Source organism: Grampus griseus (genome assembly GCF_964374135.1).
Source record: "Grampus griseus genome assembly, chromosome: 8".
Taxonomy (NCBI): domain Eukaryota; kingdom Metazoa; phylum Chordata; class Mammalia; order Artiodactyla; family Delphinidae; genus Grampus; species Grampus griseus.
In genome coordinates, this window is record NC_139002.1 from 108,771,301 (window position 1) to 108,793,236 (window position 21,936).

General features: G+C 65.7%; 1 protein-coding gene across 1 annotated transcript; it reads right to left on the reverse strand.

Moving 5' to 3' along the window:
• Positions 1-208: 208 nt before the first annotated feature.
• CD81 (CD81 molecule) lies at positions 209-19,685 on the reverse strand. The gene is made up of 8 exons (XM_082661229.1): positions 19,446-19,685; positions 7,891-8,005; positions 4,122-4,219; positions 3,248-3,322; positions 2,847-2,951; positions 1,483-1,584; positions 862-948; positions 209-772 (listed from the first exon to the last, which is right to left on the reverse strand). The coding sequence occupies exons 1-8, from the start codon at positions 19,509-19,511 to the stop codon at positions 710-712; spliced, it is 711 nt and encodes a 236-aa protein (XP_082517355.1). The 5' UTR covers positions 19,512-19,685; the 3' UTR covers positions 209-709.
• Positions 19,686-21,936: the final 2,251 nt, after the last annotated feature.

Genomic DNA, 21,936 nt, shown 5'->3' on the forward strand with positions numbered 1-21,936 from the left:
GAGGCTGCTCCAGGTGGCACAAGGCCCAACAAAGGGGCACTTCCTCCACGGAGTCCTTCTGGGCGCCCCACAGACACCCACCAACAGGGTCGGCAGCACAGCCTGGGCCCAGCGAGGTCCAAAGAGCTGAGCACCGCCTGCGCCAGGCTCCTCGGGCTGCCCCTGGGTCTCAGACACCATGAGCACAGGAAGGGGCCGGACATCGTGGTAGCATGCCTGATTTTTCCTTCTTTATTGAATGACTTTCAGGATGTAATTACAATCGAAGGTGACGCGTTAGAAAGGAGAGGTGCGTTGAAGGCATAAGGCTGCTCGTGGACCCGGCTCTAGAGACAGGTGGCCGGAAAGGAACAAGGATTAAAAAAGGCTGAGCGTGTGCCACCCGTGGGGACAGGTGGGTAGGAGGGTGCAGCTTGGCCGGACGGCCCTTCGTGGCCCCGAGGAGAGGCCCGGCTGAGCAAGCAGAACCCCCAAGCAGCCCCAAAAGCAGAGGGGGCCCCTGCCCTGCAGTCCCCAAGGCCACTCACATGCCACCTACAGGTGACATCAGCCCCGAAAGCAACAGGGAACTTCAGGACAAGAACAAAACCTCAAAAGTGAAAAGGCTGATAAGTGTAGCAGTGATACCAGGAGGTTATATACACAGGTGGTGACGGCCCCTTCTCAGAAGTGTCCGGGTCGCTCAGCGGCCCTCCCTGCGGCCTCGGCCTCAGTACACCGAGCTGCTCCGGATGCCACAGCAAAGCACCATGCTCAGGATCATCTCGAAGATCTGGGAGAAGGGGGTGGGGGCGGGCAGGTGGGTCAGCGCCCGGAGACCCGTGGGGGGACCCTGGCAGATGCCCGGCCCGTCCCACTCACCATGATCACAGCCACCACGATGGCGGCGATGCCGATGAGGTACAGCTTCCCCGAGAAGAGCTCGTCGATCTTCCCGTGGCAGTCCTCCTGCGGGGGCGGCCAGACAGCGTTCAGAGGTGCCCGTCCTCAGCCCCCCGCGAGGCCGTGGCCCAGGGTCATTGCAGCAGGAGCACAGAGGGGCACAGCCCTGCCCCCCAGGACCCCTCGGCAGAGGCGTGAACAGGGCCTAGTCTCTGCCAGCTTTTACCTCAAACACGGAAATGGCGAGTGTGCCGTGTGCGCCCTCTTGCACTCAAGAGATTGGGAAGCACCACCACGACGGGGCTGACCCGGGAGGTCAGGGCGCCTCCATGCCAGGTTCAGAGGGCTCCCCCATCGGGAGCCTGGGCCAGAGACTCGCCTCCCCATGGGCCGGCCGGCAGCAAAAATTTGGCCTCGGCCCCCAGGCAGAGCAGCCCCAACTCCAGCCACAGCACTGCCCAGTATGGCCGTGTCCTTGCCCTTGCCAGCAGGAGCCCCGAGAGGGCCAGCCACCGCCCAGGACCCACCAGGGGTGGCAGCCAAATGAGGGAGCAGGCAGGCCCCGCCCCACCCTGGGAGGCCCCACCCATCACCACACACCTTTAGCAAGTTACTGATGACGTTGCCGCTCGAGGGACACAGGCTGTTCTTGAACACAGAGGTGGTCACTGTGGTCAGCGCGTTGGAGCCACAGCAGTTAAGCTGCAGAGATGGAGGGCGCCCGGCGTCAGCCCTGGACACGTGGCCCACAGGCTACAGAGGCCCCGGGAGCTGCGCCGGCCAGGCGTGGGGGCGGGGAGCTGGGCGGGTCCCCTCCAGGGGGAGAACGGAGCCCAGGGGGCCCACTCCGCCCCTCCTCCCACTTAGCTGTGCTGCGCAGAGACCCCTGCACCCCATCTGCCTTGGCTCATCTAGTTCCCACCAGGGACCCCCAGGTCCCTCAGAATCTCCCCAGGTTCCAATGCCCCTCCCGCTCCAGGCTGAGGTCTCACTGAGAGGACAAAACCCCAGGCCCCTGGACGCCCTCCCCGGCCCCCACCTCTCCCCTGGTCCGCCGGCCCCTCTGGACACCCTCCCCGGCCCCTGCCTCTCCCCTGGTCCGCCGGCCCCTCTGGACACCCTCCCCGGCCCCCGCCTCTCCCCTGGTCCGCCGGCCCCTCTGGACACCCTCCCCAGCCCCTGCCTCTCCCCTGGTCCGCCGGCCCCTCTGGACGCCCTCCCCGGCCCCCACCTCTCCCCCGGTCCGCCGGCCCCTCTGGATGCCCTCCCCGGCCCCTGCCTCTCCCCTGGTCCGCCGGCCCCTCTGGACACCCTCCCCGGCCCCTGCCTCTCCCGCAGTCCCCCGGCCCCTCTGGATGCCCTCCCCGGCCCCTGCCTCTCCCCCAGTCCCCCGGCCCCTCTGGACGCCCTCCCCAGCCCCCGCCTCTCCCCTGGTCCGCCGGCCCCTCTGGACACCCTCCCCGGCCCCTGCCTCTCCCCTGGTCCGCCGGCCCCTCTGGACACCCTCCCCGGCCCCTGCCTCTCCCGCAGTCCCCCGGCCCCTCTGGACACCCTCCCCGGCCCCTGCCTCTCCCCTGGTCCGCCGGCCCCTCTGGACGCCCTCCCCGGCCCCCGCCTCTCCCCCGGTCCCCCGGCCCCTCTGGACACCCTCCCCGGCCCCTGCCTCTCCCCCAGTCCCCCGGCCCCTCTGGACACCCTCCCTGGCCCCTGCCTCTCCCCCAGTCCCCCGGCCCCTCTGGACGCCCTCCCCGGCCCCTGCCTCTCCCCCGGTCCCCCGGCCCCTCTGGATGCCCTCCCCGGCCCCCGCCTCTCCCCCGGTCCGCCGGCCCCTCTGGACGCCCTCCCCGGCCCCTGCCTCTCCCCTGGTCCGCCGGCCCCTCTGGACGCCCTCCCCGGCCCCCGCCTCTCCCCCGGTCCGCCGGCCCCTCTGGACGCCCTCTCCACCTCCCCCCGGCCCCCCGTACCGTCTCGTGGAAGGTCTTCACCACAGCCTTCGCGTTGTTGGCGTCGTCGTCCATTATGGCCTGCTGTAAGGCCTGGTCGTAGAACTGCTTCACGTCCTTGGCGATCTGGGGAGGGAGGCGGTCACAGCACAGCAGGACTGCCCCCCCGAGACGTGCCCTCACCTGGCTCTCCCGGAAGGTATCACTCCCAGGACAGACCTGCCCGCCACTGAGCCCTAGAGAAGGTGACCCTGCCTTCCACTCGGTCGCCATGCTGCCTCTTCCAGAAAGCCCTCTGTGGGCTTCCTACCGGGAAGAGCCCTCCCAAAGCACCCTGCAGTCCGACCCCTCCCCCGCAGCCCGAGCCCCTTCCCCCTCCCCACCAGCAGCCCCCCTGCCCCTCCCCACGGACGCTGCCTCACCTGGTCCTTGTTGACAAAACCCCAGATGCCAGCGGCCACTTCACAGGCGAAGAGGATCACCAGGCAGGTGAAGAACTGAAAAGGGGAGGGGATGGCGGAGAGGGCAGGTCAGAGCCAGCCAGAGAGGGCCCGGGCCTTCCTGAGGCCCCAGTGACCGGCCAGCATGCGCGGGGTGGCCGGTGGTATCCACCCACCCAGGACCCGACGGGATGAGAGGCGTGGGGCCGAGAAGCAGAATCTAGGACTCGGCCCGGCAGCGAGATGCCAATGTTCTCATCAACCCCGAGGGACCAGGCTCCACAGGATGGGGTGGGTGTGGGAGGGGAGGACATGGTTGGTTCTGGGCGGGTCGGAAAGGGCAGGGAGGCAAAGCCCACGGGAAGGGTGTCGCCGTGGTGTGCCTGGGCTCGCCCACCGGAGACACAGGCACAGCCTCCTGCAGCCCACGTCTCCCAGACGCCAGGCCCTGGGCAGCACAGCCAGGCCTCCACTTCCCTTCGGTGGGTGACATGCCTAGGGGCACCTGAGGCTGACTCTGGGACTGGGACTCACTCACTATTATATCTGTGGCTTTTTTTAAGGAAGAAAGAGAAAAAGCAACTTTGGAACTCAGTAGGAACTAGACAAAGAACTAGACGTAACGGCAGTCCACCTTGGAGGGATTTGAGACCCTCAAATTGGGGATTGGGGAAACCGGAGAGCTGGCATTCTGGGGGAGGTCCGCAGGGTCAGATTGGCCAGGTCGGGCACCAGGCTCCACGTCGGGGACTGAAGGCGTTCTGTCTCCACCGGAGCTCCCGGTTCTGCCCCCGGTTCTGCCCCCGGCCGGCCCCGCAGCCCTCACCCTCAGCCTGGCCCCAGCCCAGGGCCTTACCGTCCCCAGCAAGCACTGGGACTCCTGGATGGCTCCGTAGCAGCCCAGGAACCCGACAAACATCATCACAGCACCCACGGCAATGAGGATGTAGATGCCTGCAGGGGAGAGACGGCTGCCCTCAGCGCCCTGACACCCCAAAGAGGCAGGACAGATGCCCCCGGAAGCCCTCCTCCCCGGCTGCGTACACACACCCCACTGCCCAGGCCTTCGGAGGGGCCACGAGGCGCTGACGCCCGCCCTGCTGGGAAGACAGCAGATGCCCGGAGGCTTGGAGAGGAGCTGCAAGGGCTTGGCAGCCCGGCGGGGCCGTGTGGGCCCCTCTCCAGGCCTCAGTTTCCTCCTCTGTGACGTGGGTGGAGACCGGCATTGCCGAGGCCAGGACCGAACGGCCCGTGGTGAGTGTTCAGAGAACTCAGTGCGACGCCACAACCCGGACCCTCTCTGGTTCCCGCAGTCTCCGGGATTTGGGGGCATTGTGGAGGACCACCCCCGTCTTGGCGCAGAGGACCCAGCTACTGGCCCGTGGGGTGGGGTGGAGGTGAGCCCAGGGGTCTGGCGACTCCACTTCACTTGTGCCCTCTCAGACGGGGGCTCGAGTCCGGCTGCTCTGCTCAGAGGAGGGGGCTCTACCCGGCTTCTGAGGCCCTGACCCCGGGGGCTGGAGCCTGCTGGACGCAGAGGCCTGGCGGCTGGGACAGCTCAAGGATGGTACACGGGGTCAGTCTGCCCCCCTGGCCTGCCCAGCACCCACTGCTGGTCATGCGGCCCTTCTCTGCGTCCACAGTTCACCCAGGCGGGGCCCGTGCCCCTTGAAACGCAGACCACGTCTCTCCAAGGACCTCCCACAACCCTAGTCCTACCAGCAGACCTGGGCCCACCCCCCAGTCACCATGGTTACGCGGCAGGCAGGCAGCCCAAGCCCCCTGCACAGTGCTAGGACAATGGGTCCCAGGGCTCCGGTGCCAAGGGCCTGTCGCCCCTGCCTGGCCAGGCTTTGGAGAAGGAGCCTGGGGGCCAGGACCCACTGCTGGGCTCAGAAAACGCCCGGGGCCTCCCCTCTGGACAGACGGAGCCTCCCGCCAGGCCTGCCCTCGGGGGCTCCTCACTCGGGCACAGCACCCTTGAGCCAGGTGTCCTCTGCTCAGGTCCTGAGACCCCATCCCCACATCACTACCTGAGGTTCAGCGAGATGGCATAGGGCGCCAGGGAGGGGCACCTTGGCGTTCCGGGCTCTGGAGGGTCCTGCGAGAGGCTGGGAGACCCAGAGGCGGTACCTGACCCCCCCCCCAGGCCCAGCCCCAAGCCCCCCACGGTGCCGGGTTTCCACCTAGAGCCCTCGGCCTGGTTCTGGCCAGTGAGGTCCGGGACCCCCCTGGGCCCTGCAGCATTGCCTGGGATGCTAAGCCAGCCCAGCTCACCCTCCCCCGCTGCCTGGCACTGGACAGACAGCTCTTGTCAGGGCCCATGTCTGCTCCCCCAGCTCCCTGGCAGGCCCAGTCTGCATCAGAGCCAGCAAGAGGCTCCGGAAGGCCGGCCCTGGGTGGGCAGGAACTCTGTGGCCAGAGGGGCTCTGAGAGGCCCCCGCCCATGGGGACACAGCAGAAGGTCCAGGGCCTGGCACCCAGCCTGCCGGGTGGTCCCGCAGCTAACACTGCTTCCCCAAGGGCAGGATTCTCCAGAGCCAGGAGAAGCCAGGGTCAGGCCCCAGGTGACGTGCGGCCCCCAGTGAGTGGACCAGGGGGACATCTGCTCCAACACCAGCCTTGCCCTCGACGAGCCTCTCCCGTGGGACCCCTTCCCCGCCAGAGCCTGAGCACAGCCCCGCCGCCTCCATTCTCCCGCCAAGGTCCCCCCAGACGTCTGCGCGCCGGCCCGGACTGTGTCCCTAACCCAAGCCTGCAGCCCGTCGCCGCTCTTGCCCCATCCTGGCCTGAAGCAGGGGAGCTTTCAGCTCCTCTCCTGCCTCCTGGGCCGGACGCTGGGCTGACAGCAGGAGCTGCCCCAGCCACGAGGCTGGCGGCCCCGGCCCCAGCAATTTGGGAGGGACCCCTTCCCAGACTGCTCGCCCTGGGGCCGGTTCAACTCTGCCACCGGCAGAGCCCACGCCCACTGCACCCAAGGTCCCAGAGAGGGGGACGGAGAGATGGCAGCAGCCCTGCCCACATTGGGACAGAAGGCCCGGCCACAGGCTGGCTCAGACCCCTGCGGCGGCTCTGAGAGGGAAAGGAGAGGCCTGGGAGGAGCCCCGCAGGAGACAAACACCCCTCGAGGGCCCAGAGGACACTCCTGCGTCCTCAGACTCGAGGGCCCAGAGGACGCGGTGGGACATTCCCGCGTCCTCAGACGTGTGGGCCCCGCTGACTGCCTTGCTTCTGAGGGGGCCTGGTGCGTGTGCGGGGGCCCCGGGTCACGGACCCCTTGTGCCCTCTCGGGAGGCAGACTCACCCTCTGCTCCTGAGACTCAAACCTGTGAGGGGCCCCACAGCGCGGGGGGAGCCCAGGAACCTGCGGAAGAGGGCTCGGGACCCTCCCCGGGACGGCTGGCCCCGGGAGCCCCGCCGCCAGAACCCCAGGCTCCGGTCTCCGCCCCCCATCCATGGCCCCCGGAACCCAGCCCTCCCAACTATGGCCCAGAGGGCCACGGGCAGGGAGGGGGCAGGCACCCCCCATGGCCCCGGGGCGGGAGGTGAGTGTGTGGGCCACTCCCACCGAGGGTCAAGCATGTGACCCGGGGTGGCTGCTGGCCCCTCAGGGCGCCCTGAGCCCTGAAGGTTCCCTGCCCTGCTGCTCGCCTGTGGGAGCGAGAGGGGCCGGCCCAGGAGCCAGTCCTTTAAAGGACAGAAGCATCTCAACAAACACTCCCACAGCTCCACAAGGGCCAGACCCCACCTTCCCTGATGGGGGAGGGGGCCCAGCAGGAGGCGGGGCCCTTCTCCCCTCCCGCCCCTCCGTCGCTCCTCCGGCACTCCCACCCCCACCCCGGGGGCCGCTGGCCCAAGCCCCCCACCGCCAGCCTGACGGATGCCCCGAAGGGGCCACCACGGGCGCCCAGGAGGCAGACTCTCAGCCTAACACGGCGGCTATAGGTGTGGCTGCAGGGCTGAGGCACGCAGGCCCTGAGTCTCCTTCCCAGGGGCTCTGGGCTCCAGCCCCACCCTCCCAGGAAGCCTCCCCGAAACACCCACCATATGACACAGGGGAGCGCAGGGGAAGGGGGCAGGCGCGGCCCAGTCTGAGCGCCACGCCACTCCTGGTCCCCCACTGGAAGGGACCTCTGTGCTGCCCAGCAGCGCCCCTGTGCCGGGCCTGCCGAACACCCCTCTGCCCCCGCCCCACCCAGCTGCTGCTCTCCTGCTCCGCCCCCCCCCAAGGTGATCGGGTGGGGTCCCAAAAAGCCACACACACACACCCCGCCCCCAGTTCCAGCTCTCCCTGGGAGCACCCCCTGCCCAGGCAGGCACTGCACCAACTCCAGAGGGGACCCTCAAGGCCCCCAGGCTGACATAACCCCACCTGCTCTCTGGCTCCGTCTCACCCTCTGGCCGGAAGAGCCCTTCCTGGCTGGCCTCCTCCCTGCCCCAGCAAGAAGCCAGCCCCGCTGAGCTGGCTCAGCCCCTGCTTCCTCCTGGAAGCCCTCCTTGGAAGCCCTCCCCGACAGCCAGTCTGAGGCCTTACTGAGCTTATGATCACACACCCCAGTGGCCCGTTCCTGCCGGCCCCCAGCCCAGAGCTAGCCGGGGTCCTCAGCCCATCCTCTGCCACTTACCTACGTAGAAGGTGTTGGGTGCAGGCCTGTCTCCGAGCTCCAGGTAGAGGAGGTTGGTGGTCTGAGGGTCATGGCGAAGCCACAGGGCCACGCCTAGGATCACACCTCCAGCCAGCTGCGGAAAGAGCAGGGCATGGTGTCACTCGTGGCCCGGAGCCCAGCAGCGGTGAGCGTGAATCCACCACACCACACACACACACAGAGGAGGGTGCCGAACCCTCCTGTCCACTGGGTCTGCGTGAAGGGCTTCCCTCCAGGCAGGACTCCCTAGCCCCTGGGGTCTGGGCTGCTGCTGGCTCCAAATGTCTGATTTGCTGCCTTGGTTGTCAAGATGCCCCGGGGGACCTGGGCATGGGGGACCATGTGGCTGGTCCCCAACCCTCCCGCCAGCACCACTGGAGTGAGACTCCCAGACAGGTTACCAGATAAGATGGACACCTGGTTAATCTGCATTCAGACAGACAAGTACTTCTTTGAGGAGGGGGTGGGCACTCGAGGCCCCGGGGGCCCTGGTGTGGATGGCAGAGGCTGCTGGGGCCGGTGGCAGCCGGGAAGTCACAGGGCCGGGGCTTTGTGGGTAACTCCCTGCCATCACGGAGACGGCAAACTGCCGGGAGAGCAAGGGAGCCCGCGGTGCCCACCAGAGAGACCGCAGGGCGGAGGCTGCGCTGAGCGGCGGCAGGAGAGGGGGCTCCGCTCAGAGCCCGGCACGGGGGTCGCGGGCTTCCGGCTGACTCATGCCCCTGCGAGCACGGTGGCTCAGGGCTAGGTGGGGTCTGTCCTTGAGGGTGAGCCCAGACCGGGCCCGGCAGGCCCACGCCTGAGCATCTGACCCACCCAGGCAAGCTGGCCCCCGCACCCCAGCCTCCTCCCTGGGCTGCTCCCCGAGGCAGTAACTGTCCCCGGAGCTACAAGCACCAGCTCCGACACAGACCGTCAGCTACGTGTCCAATGAGGAAGAGAAACCGAAAAGCGGACCCCAAGAAGACCACCTGGCTGGCCCAGTGCCTGTCCCCAAGGCCCTGGCCAGGGAGCGCGGCCCCGAGACAGGCTCAGTAGAGCGTGAGACTCGAAGCCCCAGCACCAGGGGCTGCCCCACGGAAAGCCCCAAGCATCTCCAGGGATCTCCAGGGATCTCCAGGCAGGTGACGCTAGGGCGCTGATGGGGGACGGGGGGGCCAGGAGCCCCGCGGCCCCAGCCCAGGCCCTCCTACGCTGGGCTCCGTGGACGATGAGGCTGGTGGGGACCGCTGGGGACCGCTGGCGCCCGGCAGCAGCCGGGCTGACCCCGAAGGTGGTGCTGTCGACACCGCCCCCCCAAGGGCGGGACGGCACCCTCTCTGACCCCCTCTTCCAAACGTTCAACTAGGGACTCCACTCCCCACACCCAGGACAACACACTTGCTCTCCCCCTTCCCAGAGCACATGCAGCGGGACCGACAGGGTCCCCCCAGGGCCCCAGGGCCCCCCCCGCACACCACTGGAAGGGCAGTGCCGAACTCCCCGTGTCCCGTGGCTGCTTCCGGTGTCTGTCACACCCACAAGCGGGTGGGAGGGCCCGGGGAAGGGGCAGGGGGAGGGGGAGGGTGGGGATGGGGGGGAGGGCGGGGATGGGGGAGGGGGAGGGCGGGGATGGGGGAGGGGGAGGGCGGGGATGGGGGAGGGGGAGGGCGGGGATGGGGCAGGTAGGCTCCAGAGGGAGTCCCGCTCCTCTGGCTGCCCTCTGCAGCTCCTGGGCAGGCGGGCAGCGGTGGTGAGGCTGAGGGTTGCCGTGGTAACTCTGGCTAGAAACCGCCACTTATTCTGTTTTGAAACTGTGGTCCAGAGACTGCTTTGTGAGACGTTCCAGGACGGAGGGGGTGGGGCAGGGGGAGCCCTGTCCTGGGCCTCCTTTGCAGTCACAGAGGCCTGGCCCCAAGCCCTGACTCAGCCTCAGTAGCCCCGTCGGTAAGGAGAGCTGAGCGTGGAGTGCACCTCCCGCCCCCCTGGCTGGGCTGGGACCACTCCCATCTTCCCCATGCAGGCCCTCACCCCAGAAGCCAAGGGGACAAGCCCATCTAGGGCACTTGGTCCTAACAAATGCTGTGAGGGTAATGCTTATCCCAGCACCCAGATGCTAACCGTGGGGTGGCAAGCAAAGTCCCCATCTCTCCTGTCTCGGGAAGAGCTTTCCACTGCAGACCCCAGGATGTGCGGGGGACAGGGGCAGAGGGGGGACAGCAGCCTCCAGACTCCCCTGTGGCTCCAGCCCACCTCCTGAAGGGTGAACAGGGAAGGCAGTCCCGCCTCCAGGCAGGGGAGAGCCTGGCGCTTAAGTGTACCCTCCTCAGCTGGTCCTCAGTCATTCCAGGCCCCGCACAGACCCGCTGGGGTGGGCCTGGATGAAGGCAATGGTGGCAGTGGCCACTCCCAGTTTCGGGAGCTGGGATGGGCATTCACCTAAGGTCACCTACAGAGGAAGGGGAAAGGCAGCACTGCGAATCCCCCCCGAATCCCCCCACCCAGGCCATGAGAAAAGGCAGAGGGTGGGGTGGACCCGTGCCTCTGCAGGGAGGGGGTGCCCAGGGCAGGGCAGGGGTCCCAGAAGCGGCAGACGTCTGAAAGAAGCCTGCTCTTCAAAAGAGAACCCATGGACTGGGGCTTGCAAATGGCTAACAAAGGACCCGTATCCAAAATCTATAAAGAACTTGCAATACTCTAATGACAAGAAAACAAACAACCGATTTTTAAAAAACGGGCAAAAGAAAAAAAAATCGGACACTTCGCCAAAGAAGACATGTGCACAGCAGATAAACGCATGGAAAGACGCAGTCATTGGTCGCAGGGAGATGCAAATTAAACCACAGTGAGACACCCCCAAGCACCTATGGGATGGGCTGAAGTGAGGAGACCCCCAGGCGAGGGTGGGGAGCAGCGGGGACACAGGACGAGGACCCCACCTCCCCTCCACCCGCCACGCGCCCAGCCCCTGCACCCCCAGTACTGCCCCAGGGGGTGGAAGCTCGTGCCCACACAAACGTGCTAGCAGCTTTCCTGGTAACACCCCCAAACCGGGGACAACCCGGTGCCCTTCAAGTGGTGAGTGGGTAGATGCCCCCCAGCAGGGGAAGGGAAGAAACTCCTGGAACTCCTGACACAACCACCAGGGTGAATCTCCAGATACCCCCGCCGTCCCAGACCAAGAGGAAAACCACCACCTTCCGATTCCGTCCACATAAAAAGTACAGGAAATGCCGATCACGGGCACGGATGACAGGCCAGCGGGTGGCCTGGGATGGGGAGGAGGGACCCCAAGGCCCTGGGGACACCTCTGCGGGTGATGGATACATTCACTCTCCTGGTGGGCCACCCTCTAGGTCTCACAGGTGCCTCCTGACGTCAAAACCTACCACGTTGTACGTTTTAAACGTGCAGTTGACGCTATGTCAAACAAAGCTGTTTAAAAAACCCCACACACCCAAATCCCCGTCCACTGAACTTCCAAGCAGCAAAGGCTTTAGGGGTAAATGTTTCTTCTGGTCTCAAAGGATCCAGCCTGCTGTCTTCATGCCAACCGTCCGCCAAGGTGAGGACCCCCAGGCTTCCAGCTGCCAACAGCATCTGGAAACGCTGAAGTCTTGTCCACAAGACTGAGGTTTTAGGGTCAAAAAAGGGACTGGATAAACGAAGGAACACTTATGCCCGCTACAAAACGGAGTCCAGACTTAATGGAGAGCACTTAGTCCTCACACTGGGTGGGAATCAGAATGTGGCAGCCAAGGGCCCTCAGAGCCTCTGGCTACTGGGTCATCTCAGGACCGTCCCGGCACCTTTGTGCCTCCAATATCCTTGTGTGTGTGATGAGGAACTGAAAGTACACAAGCTGAAAAGATGTGGTCCGTATATACAATGGAGTATTACTCAGCCATAAAAGGGAACGAAATTGGGTCATTTGCAGAGACGTGGATGGATCTAGAGACTGTCATACAGAGTGAAGTAAGTCCGAAAGAAAAAAACAAATATCGTATATAACACATATATGTGGAACCTAGAAAAATGGTACAGATGAAAGGGTTTGCAAGGCAGAAATAGAGACACAGACGTAGAGAACAAACGTATGGACACCAAGGGGGGAAAGCGGCGGCGGGGGGGAATGAATTTGGAGATTGGGATTGACATGTATACACTGATGTGTATAAAACAGATAACTAATAAGAACCTGCTGTATAAAAAATAAAATTCAAAAAATAAAAATAAAATAAAAGTACACAAGCTGACCTACGCAGGGCGCTCAGATGATGCCACTGTGCACAGCGTTCGACAGCGCGGGTGGTTACCGTGAGACCCTCAGCAGTTTCCAGGCAGGCTGCTCAGTGGCAGAGTCTGACACATCTCCACTCTCCCCCTCCCCCTCTCCTGCTAGCTGGCCTGGCGGAAGTGCCGCTGCCACCTGCTCCTGCATCCTGAGATGCTCCCGCGTCCTGAGATGCTCCTGCGTCCTGAGATGCTCCTGCTTGGGTGGGGCTGGCGAGCAGCTCAGGAAGGAGCCCCTAACCTGTTGGGATTACTGAAGGGTTCCACACCAGGGGACGGCACGGACTGTCTGTAATCCTACGAAAGATGCAGTTTCTGTTTCTTTCTTCCTCCTTTCTGAGAATTAATAAATAATAGCGTCAACTAAAAGGGGGGGGAAGGGGGCTGCCAAGTACACTGGGTTCCTGCCCGGCCTGTCTGCATTTCCAAGAAGCAGCTGAAAGGGCGTAGGAGTGGGTGCTGCCCGGGCAGGCCTGGGGCAACCTTCCCCCCGCCCACCCCGCGCCCCGGCTCCTGCCAGGCCCTGGGTGGGAGCTGAGCTGGGATCTGTCTTCCATCCCTCCCCACCCACATGTGCTGGCCCAGTGGTCACCCCAAGTCCTGCCCACGTATTCCAGGAGTGATAGGGACACCCACGCATCAACGTGCTCCCTTACTTAGCAGCTCTGACGCTCTCAGAGACAGATGACAGAAGGGGCAGCTCCGTCGTGACCCGGGAAGGGCCTTGGCTCTGAGCCGCTCTGCTCCCTAACCCGCCACCGCAAGGGGTGCACACTCTTGCTGGGAAGGTGTGCCACGAAGTGCCCATGCAGCTCGGCAACCAGGAGGTCCTGGGGGCCTGGAGACCCTCCCCAGGAGAGCAGTGAAGGCCACAGGCAGGAAACACCCTTGCAGACACCGGGATAAGTCAGAGGAAAGAGGTGCAGCAAAGACCCTTTGAGGATGGGATGTGGAGGGTCAGTGGGGGCAAAGGGCACCACCCTTGGGCTGGGCGGGGACCTGGGTCCCTGGAGGCTGACCCTCCATCTCCACCCACCATGAGAACAGGGTGACGCGGGGCCCGACTCAGCCTTCCTGGGGGGTGGGCAGCGACCCTACGGCCCTGTTGTGCCCTCCGGGAACACAGCCACCCAGCTCAAGGCGGGAAGGAAGTACAGAGAGAGGAGCAGGGACCCTCGCCTCAGCCAGGAAGCGGAAACTACCCACCAGGCCCCTCGACGTCAGGAAGCCGCCTGGACTGGCCTCTAAGAATAGCCACAGGGGCGGAAGAGGACACTGGCCCTCCTGGGCCCCGCCAGCTGCGGGATGCAGGAGCCCCTTGTCGCCGGGAGGGGAGTGCAGGCCCCCGAGGACACCCTGCCACCTCTCTGGGCACAGCGGAGTGCGCCTTGGGAACCCGCAGGGCCTGCCTGCTTCCTGGGCCCGTCCCCGAGCCTACCTACCACCCACTGCAGGCGGGGAGGCCGGGAAGCAGCCTGCTCCCCGGCCCCACACCCACCCCACTGGCTGAAAGGGCCCCTCCTGTGGGATGTCCCTGTGTCCCCTCAGCCCCTGCAGCGAGGGGCGTGTGGACACAGACGTCCCAGCCACCTGCCGGCAAAGGGCACTCGAGGGGCTGCAGCGGGGCGCACACATCAGACAAGGAGGGTCTGGGTAGGCTGGGGAAACACTGGTCGGAAGACAGGAGGTGGGTGGGCCCAGGCAGGGGCCAGAGGTGAGTGGAGGGGCCCCGGGGCAGGCCGGGTTCTCTGGCCGCCACGTGCTCCCCGCACAGCCCCAGGCACAGCCCCCCACCCTTAGCGATTCCCTGGCCCCTGCCTGGAGCTGTGCAGGCCACAAACCACAGTGGTTGAAGGACCGGCCCTGGTTTCCAGTCTGCCTCCACCACTTCCTCGTGTGGGCACTCGGGACCTCGGTCTCCTTATCGCTCCAGTGGGCCAGCTGGAGGCAAAGGGCATGGCTCCAGCCCAGTGCCCGCCTGGCACAGGGGAGTGGGACTTCGTGTGCGTCCGAGCCGTTATCTCGGGGACAGAGGGGAAGACTGTCCGTCCAGCAGGCGGGTGGCCGAGCCCCTGGGATGGGGAGCAGAGAGGGCCTGGCCCGTGTGAGACGAGACTCCCCGTGAGCTCCGGGGGCGGGCAGGACTGCACAGGGTGCTTCCCAAACCCGCCGAGCACCCCCGAGACCAATGCCATCAAGCTCTGGGGCTCAGGCCTCCCAGCACCTGGGGCTGGAGACCAGGAAGGCGGGCGGCCCGAGGCCCTCCCTTCTGTTCCCCTGCAGCCCCGGGGTCACGGCCTGACCTCCACATCCCCGCCAGGAGCCGGCTGCTGGGTACCAGACTCAACGCCCAGCTGCAGGTGACGTGACAGGTAAGGCGGGTTACAGGGCGCCGTTAGACATTCCCCGAGGGAGAGTTATGACCCAGGCCGGCCTGCGTGTGGGAGTTGGAACAGAAGACTCCCGTGGGACGGCTCGGGATGCCAGGGGGCCGCCCAGCCCCGCACTCCGCACGGTCCCAGCTTCCCGTCCTTCACCTTCTCCACAATCATCCTGTTACCCCAGTAATTGCGGGCAGGGGGAGCACTAACCTTCCAGAGTTAGAAGGGGCGTGGCTTCAAAGAAGGGGGCAAGGGGGCTGCCCGCTCCCCAGGCCTCTGTGGCATTCGGACCCCCATGACCGGGCTCTCGACCACCCTGCCCTCAGCCCCCTCCCCCACCACGCACCGAGCGCCAGCGCTAAGGTGCCTCCCTGCCCGCCGAGCCCCGCAGCCCTCGAGCCCAGGGAGGGCGGCTACGCACCAACAGGCACCCCTGCGACCACGCGCTGCTGGCCGGCCAGCGAAGGGAGACCTACGGCCAGCTGATCGGCCACCCCTGGGGCCAGGACCCCTGCCCGCCTGTGGGGATTCCCCCAGCACCTGGGGGCCCACCTAGAGCCCCAGGTGGTCTTGCGTGAAGCAGCACTTAGGCCGGTACAAAGTGTGGGGGCGGGGGAGGGGCACCGAAGTCCAGAGGCGGGTCACACCACACCTGCCGGACACCTGGAAAGGGCCGATTCGACGTGAGCTTGGTGCTCCACGCAGCGCGAGGAGTCCCGGCACGGGGCCGTGCTGCCTCCAAGGCGAAACCCCCAGCCCTGGCTGCGGGCCCGCCTGCGTCTCGGGGGGCGGGCAGAGCCAGGGTCCCCGCATTTCTCCCCCACCCCTACCTGGGGCCCTCTCCAAAGCGCTGCACAAGTGCAAAGGTGGCGTCTGCCCCTCCCACGGGTGTCCGGACTCTACGCCTTATTGATTTTCATGGCTCTTCCCTGTCATGGGATTTCAAGCGCTGAAATGAAGGCGGGGGGTGGGGGGGTAGATTATACGCGAGGGGGGCGCTTTGGGGGCCCATCTCCCTGTCTGGACTTGGAAGCAGTATGAGTTAGGGATTGGGGGTGAACTCAATTTCTGGAGGCACACTGAGCTGGGGGTGGGGGTGGGGGAGGGAACCCCACAGGGTGGGCACCGCATGGGCACTGGAGCCGAGCCGGCCAGGGTCCCAGGCTCCCCGCCTCTGGCTGCAGCTCTGCACCCCGTAATGCCCAGACACTCTCCCTGGGGCCAGCCCGTCCTGGGCACAGACCACAAATTTCCTCTTCTCAGCAGGCCCTGGCCCAACGGCCGTTTCCCCAGAGCGTGGCAGCCAGATGCCCGGGGGCACCAGGGGAGCTCACCTGCCCTCCCACTGAAACCAGGAACAGGAAATCCCTGCCCCCAGCCAGAGCCCGCCTGGGTCACATCCCCTCTCCGAGAAGGAAGGCGACAGCACCACTAAGTGACAGGCAGCCTTGTGCTGTCCGGAAGCAAGAATTTAAAGCCAGTTAGCAGGGCTTCCCATCAGCCCCACTCCCAGCCAGGTCTGGCCGAACGGCCCCTGCTACCTCTGGAAGGAAGCCCTGACTGCATCCGGCTGGAGGAGCCGCCAGTCCCGGGGGGGCCACTGCTGCTGCCCCTGCAGAGGAGAGGCTGTGATCACACCCATTTCACAGATGAGGCGAGCAGGGCTCACACGGGGCGTGAGCCCGCCCCAGGTCGCCCACTCGAGTGGGGTGAGCAGGGAAGCAGGGGCAGGCGCCTCTGCTCATCCTGAGCTGCTCCGGCAGCAGGGCCGAGCCCCAGTCACCTCGCCGGGAAGCTCCCGGGCCCACCCCACCTGCGGGAATTCCATGCCCTCGGGGGAGCATCTGCACAGTCTCCCCAGCTCGGCCGGGCCGCTGCTCTTCCTGCCATGTCCCCACCTCACACCTCCGGGCCCGGCTGGCCAGGGGCCCCCAAAGCAGGCTGGGGTCAGGTGTGCTGAGTGCACACAGCCTGGGCCCCGGGGTCTGGTGCCGAGAGGTGGGACAGCAAGTGTGTGTGCTGGTGTGTGTGGGTGTGCACGGTGACTGGCTCCTTCTCAAACAGCATGCCAGCCTGCCTCTGACGCTGCCGCCCACGGGGGAAGGCTTTACTCTCTGAAATGAAACTTTAAAAAGTGCCCAGATCCAGGGACTGGCTCCTGCCCAGATCCTGGTGGCGCAGTGGTTGAGAATCCGCCCGCCAATGCAGGGGACACGGGTTCGAGTCCTGGTCCGGGAAGATCCCACGTGCTACGGAGCAACTAAGCCCGTGTGCCACAACTACTGAGCCTGCGCTCTAGAGCCCGTGAGCCACAACTACTGAGCCCGCGAGCCACAACTACTGAGCCCGCAAGCCTAGAGCCCGTGCTTCACGACAAGAGAAGCCACTGCAATGAGAAGCCCGTGCACCGCAACCAGAGAAAGCCTGTGCACGGCAATGAAGACCCAACAAACCAAAAAAAAAAAAATAAGCCCAGATCCAAATCCAGACCCCTGTCCTCAACCTCCTGACCCAGCTCCCACCCCCAGCGCCCCCTTACTGCACTGTGGCCAGGTGCACGGTGAGTGGGTGGGGCTGGGCACCAGGAGCCCTCCCTCACCCACTGGATCCTGCGGGGGCCTCCCAGGTGTCACTGCCTACACTGGCCAAGGAATGCGGTCTTCCCTACCAGCCACCATGCCCAACACCCATTTCCTGAACTAATCCGACAACAACCCCAGGGGAAGGACCCCCCGCTTCAGCAGGGAGGAAGCCGAGGACCACAGCAGCAGGGTGGAGACTCCACTGAGGTCCAAACCCCGGCACCATGCTCTCGGCCAAGCGATGCTGGGGGAGGAGATGCACAGAGAGCGCCCCCCCCCACCCGCCTGGCTCAGCCTGGCATCCCACCACAGGGGGCAGCCCAGCGTGGGTGCGTGGGGCCTTGCTGCCCCTGGAAGCAAATGCTCCTCTGGCCTGCTGGGCATGCCCAGGGAGGGAGGGAAGGGGAGAGGCCTCAGAAACAATTCCTTAAGCCCGAACACAAAGTGGCCCAGGGTGGGGGTGGGGATGTGTCAGGCCTCCACCCCTGCTGCCTGGGAAATTACCAGAGGTACCCAGGCTGAGCTGGGGGTGGGGTGGGGGAGCCTGCCCTGGAGACCGCTCATGCTGTGCAGGTGGGAGGGACTCACCTCGCCCCTACACTCAGTCCAAAGGCAAGAATCCACTCCTGCTAAGTCCCCTTCCTCCGCCCCCCTCCCCCTCCCACCAGGGCCCTCCCAGGCTCTGCGGGTACAGACAGGCTCAGGGGCTGGCAGAGGGGTGTCCCGGTGACACCCCTTGCCAAGACCACCCCTTCAGCAAAGGCTGCCCGGCCCACCCTGGCCCATCCTGATGGCCTAACCAGTCCCACCCCCAGGGCAGAGGCTGCTGGCTACAGGACCCCCACCAGTGCCCCTGCAGGGAGGATGTGACACCTCCACTCCGTGTCCAGTCCCTGCACTCCCCACCCCAAATACCTCAGTGCCCCGAGGTCCACCCTGGGACCCTTGGCCGTCCAGATGGCAAACAGATGTCCCCAGGCCCACACACTTCTCCAGGAGCCATTTTAAAAGTTTACCCTCCCAGTGTCAACTTAAGAAAGCACCCACCCGACGTTGTCCTGGTCCTCCGTGACAAGGGGTGAGCAGCCTGGGGTGGTGGAGAAGCAAGAAGGGGCCAGGAGGGGGCCCGAGTCACTCTGCCCAGGGGACCGCAGGGGACACAGGACACAGCTGTGAGAGGGGCTCCCGACAACCATTCCTGGTCCCTCCGGGCCAGAAGGAGATCTCCACCCCCTAATTCCAACACTGACAGGAAATGGAAACAAAAGCCACAGCTTCATCAGTCACAGGCCAGCAGTGAAGACTGAGGAGGAAACACAACTCAGGCCAGCAGCCCACAGACCCCAGGAGACCCTCCCGCACCCTGAGACGTCCAACCCGCGGGCTCCTCTTTCCAAAGCGGCCTCCCAAGCCCAGACCTGGACATCCACCCAGTCCCGGCACCCCTGGGGCTCGGAAACCCCAGGTCTCCAGGCTCCCTGCCTGTGCCAACTCAGAACACCCGCCCAGCCCCTTGCCCCTCACAGCCTCCACGGCGCCCCAGGGGGAGGACGGGCTGGAAGGTCAGGCTGGGTGAGGAGGGGAGGAAGATGGGGCTCCACAAGCTGGGGGCACCAGGGGGGAGGCACCCCGGCACGCGGGCCACCCGGGGCCCAGGGCGCTTCCTCTCTGCGCTTCGCCCCGGCCCGGACCCCCATACGACCCTCAGGGTGGCGACAGCAGGCAGGAGGGTGAACTGGACTGGGCCCAGGATGGGGTGGACGGTCCCCAAGACTCTGGCAGAGTGCGCGCACCCCGCCCCCCCTCCCCCGCCACCGCACTGGGCCGCCCATCTAGGGGCGGTGGCCCGATGAGCTCATGGGGGCGGGGCGTCTGGAGCCCCGCCCTCGAGCCCCTCAGTCCCCGCGAAGCAGGGTGTTCCCAGAAACAGCGGCCAGGAGGGCTGAAGCAGTGGCCGGGTACTGGGTTCGGAGCGCGCACCCACCGCACCACCACCATCACCAACCGGGAACAGACCCCAGGTCCCCAAACGGCCCGGCCCGGCCGCGGGGCTCTGGGGTCCCGACGCGCAGAGGCCCGAAACCCGTCTTGGAGCCCCCCGCCCCACCCTCGAGGTGCACGGCGGCCCCAGACGAGCCCCACCGCTGCGACCCACCGGCCTAGGACCCCCCACCACGCGCTCGGCGCACACAGGTGGCCCTGCAACTTGGCGGCCCGGTTGCGCCCCCTTGGCAGGGCCTAGCGGGGCGCGGCCTGCCAGGCTCGGGGAGCGCCCTCCCACCCGCGGCTCCGGGCTCACCCAGAAGACGAAATTGAAGACGAAGAGCAGGTACTTGATGCACTTGGTGCAGCCCTCCACCCCCATGGCGGCGCGGGCGGCGGGCGGCCTGCGGGGCGCGGGCCGGTCCTGGGCGGCGGGCGCGGGGCCTGGGCGCCTGATCGGCAGCCGGTGGCCTGGCGGGCGGCTGGGACGCGCGGACGGGGGGCAAGAAGGGCGCTGGAGGCCGGGCCGAGAAGCACGCCTGTGTCTTTGCCACCGTTGCGCGCTCGCTTTCTGGCCGGGCGCGCGCCCCACTCCGTCACTTATAGGGCGCAGAGGCCACGCCCCCGAGGCCCCGCCCCCGACCCTGCCGCCCGAGCGCGGAGAGGCAGCAGCCGCAGCCCCCAGCCCAGCCCCCGGGGGGCGGGACGCACGTCCCTTCCCCCCTCGCTCACACACATCGGGGTGTCAGACCTGGTGCAGTCAGGACCCCGGGGCCTGGGCACAGAGTGCCAGGCGCGGCACGCGTCCCTGGGCTGCAGGCGCGCTCGGATTCCCCTAAGGGGCCGCGCCGGAGGACAGGCCTGCAGGCGGGGAAAACTGCTTCCCCTCCTCCCTCAGGCGCCTGGGACTATGGTAGCAGGCCCCGCGGAGGAGGTGATGCATGGGCGCCAGCTCTGCCGAGATAGCAGCGCGCTTGGTTCACAGCGCTCCCGGGATAGGAACCCGGGTGGCGGTTGATGCGGCCCTGGCCTGAAGGTCCCGGAAGGCGAGCCTAGGCCGCCAAGCCCTTGTCCCGTGGAAGGGGGAGTCCCTGAGGGCTGTTGGAAGAGTCTGTGCTGGAAAGGTCACAGACAGGGTGTCCCCCAGGCCAGGGTTGTGTCCAAGAGGCCCAAGCCGCTTATGGAACCTCCAGGTGCTGTGTATTTCAGGCACAGCCTGGTGGCGCCAGTACCGCAGGGGGCCGGCCCCACACTCCTGCTAAGGAGGCAGAGGGCTAAGGAGGCAGAGAGGCGAGTCATCAAGCATTCTCCCCAGGTGACAGCAAGGTGACGTGCAGCTGGAGAGATGAGAGCTCTGCGTCTGCAGTAACCCTGGCACGAGTGACTACTGACCACTTGCAAGGTGGCCAGCGCCACTGCTGGGGACTGAAGTTTTCATTTTATGCCGCTGGAGAGATGAGAGCTCTGCGTCTGCAGTAACCCTGGCACGAGTGACTACTGACCACTTGCAAGGTGGCCAGCGCCACTGCTGGGGACTGAAGTTTTCATTGTATGCAGCTGGAGAGATGAGAGCTCTGTGTCTGCAGTAACCCCGGCATGAGTGACTACTGACCACTTGCAAGGTGGCCAGCGCCACCGCTGGGGACTGAAGTTTTCATTTTGCTCACTGTACAGTGGTTTGAATTTCAGTAGCAGTGGGCGGCCGGAGCGGTGCGGTCGTACTCATCGGGACTCTGGTAGTTTTGTAGTTTCCTTGGTGACTTATTGTAAAGTTTGTTTTGGCTTCTCGCGTATGTAAGAGCCACAAGCGCAACTGTGGGGTTTGTGGGTGTCGAAGGGATGTTACAACAGAGGTACCAACTTTGGGGGTCTGCCAGATTCTTTCTGTCGAAGAGGAGGTAGAACAGGTCTTCAGTGTGAAGAATCGCTTGTCTAGGTGCCCTGCCCTCCCATCAGCTCCCTGCTGCCCACATTGATAGGGACATTTCCTGCCAAAGGTGTGGGCTGTCCCTTCCCTGGGCCCTCTGGGGAAGGGGGGGGGCAGAGAGCCCCCCCTCAGGGAGCGGCAAAACCACGCACGTGCGTCTTCGGCCCGCCATCCCCCAAAGTGGGTCGCGCCTGGCCAGCTTGTTCTGTTCTCTCTGCTTCAGTCCTGCATTTAGTGGGTGCCAGCCGTGTGCCAGGCCTATTCCAGGCGCTCGCTGTGAGGAGCTGGACAGCCAGGACCCCTTCGCTTGAGGACCTTCGGCCCTGGTGAGGGTGACAGATGTCACCCCACGATGATCATGTCAGTGCTGCAAAGGGGGAGGAGTTCTGAGGATGTGTGACAGGTGGGGGGTGGCACTCCTCCCCGTGGGTCCTGGAAGGAATCAGCCACGGAGCCAACCCTGAGGGGTGATGGGGGGAGCTTTCCAGGCAGAGGGGTAGCTTGGAGGAGTGGAAAGGAAGCTGGTGGGGTGGGCGCAGAGGATGTGCGAAGGGCTGGGCTTGAGGTCTGAGGTTGGGGCCAGCGGTGAGGTCAGGGGCCAGGTGGGCTGGCTCTTGGGCCTGAAGGTCAGAGTGGAGCTGCACTGGATTCTGGCCCCAGTGGGAGTGACTGGGGGTATTCCACAGGGGAGCCTCAGGCCTTGCCCCTGTGAGGTAGCTCGCGTGGTTATGGGGGCTGGGAATGACCTGCCGTCTGCACACTGGCGGCCCAGGAAGGCCAGTTTGGTGATGTCGTCCAGTCTGAGTCTGGAGGCCTGAGAGCCAGGGGAGCGGATGGTGTAAACCCCAGTCTAAGGGCAGGAGGAGGTGACGGGAGCTGT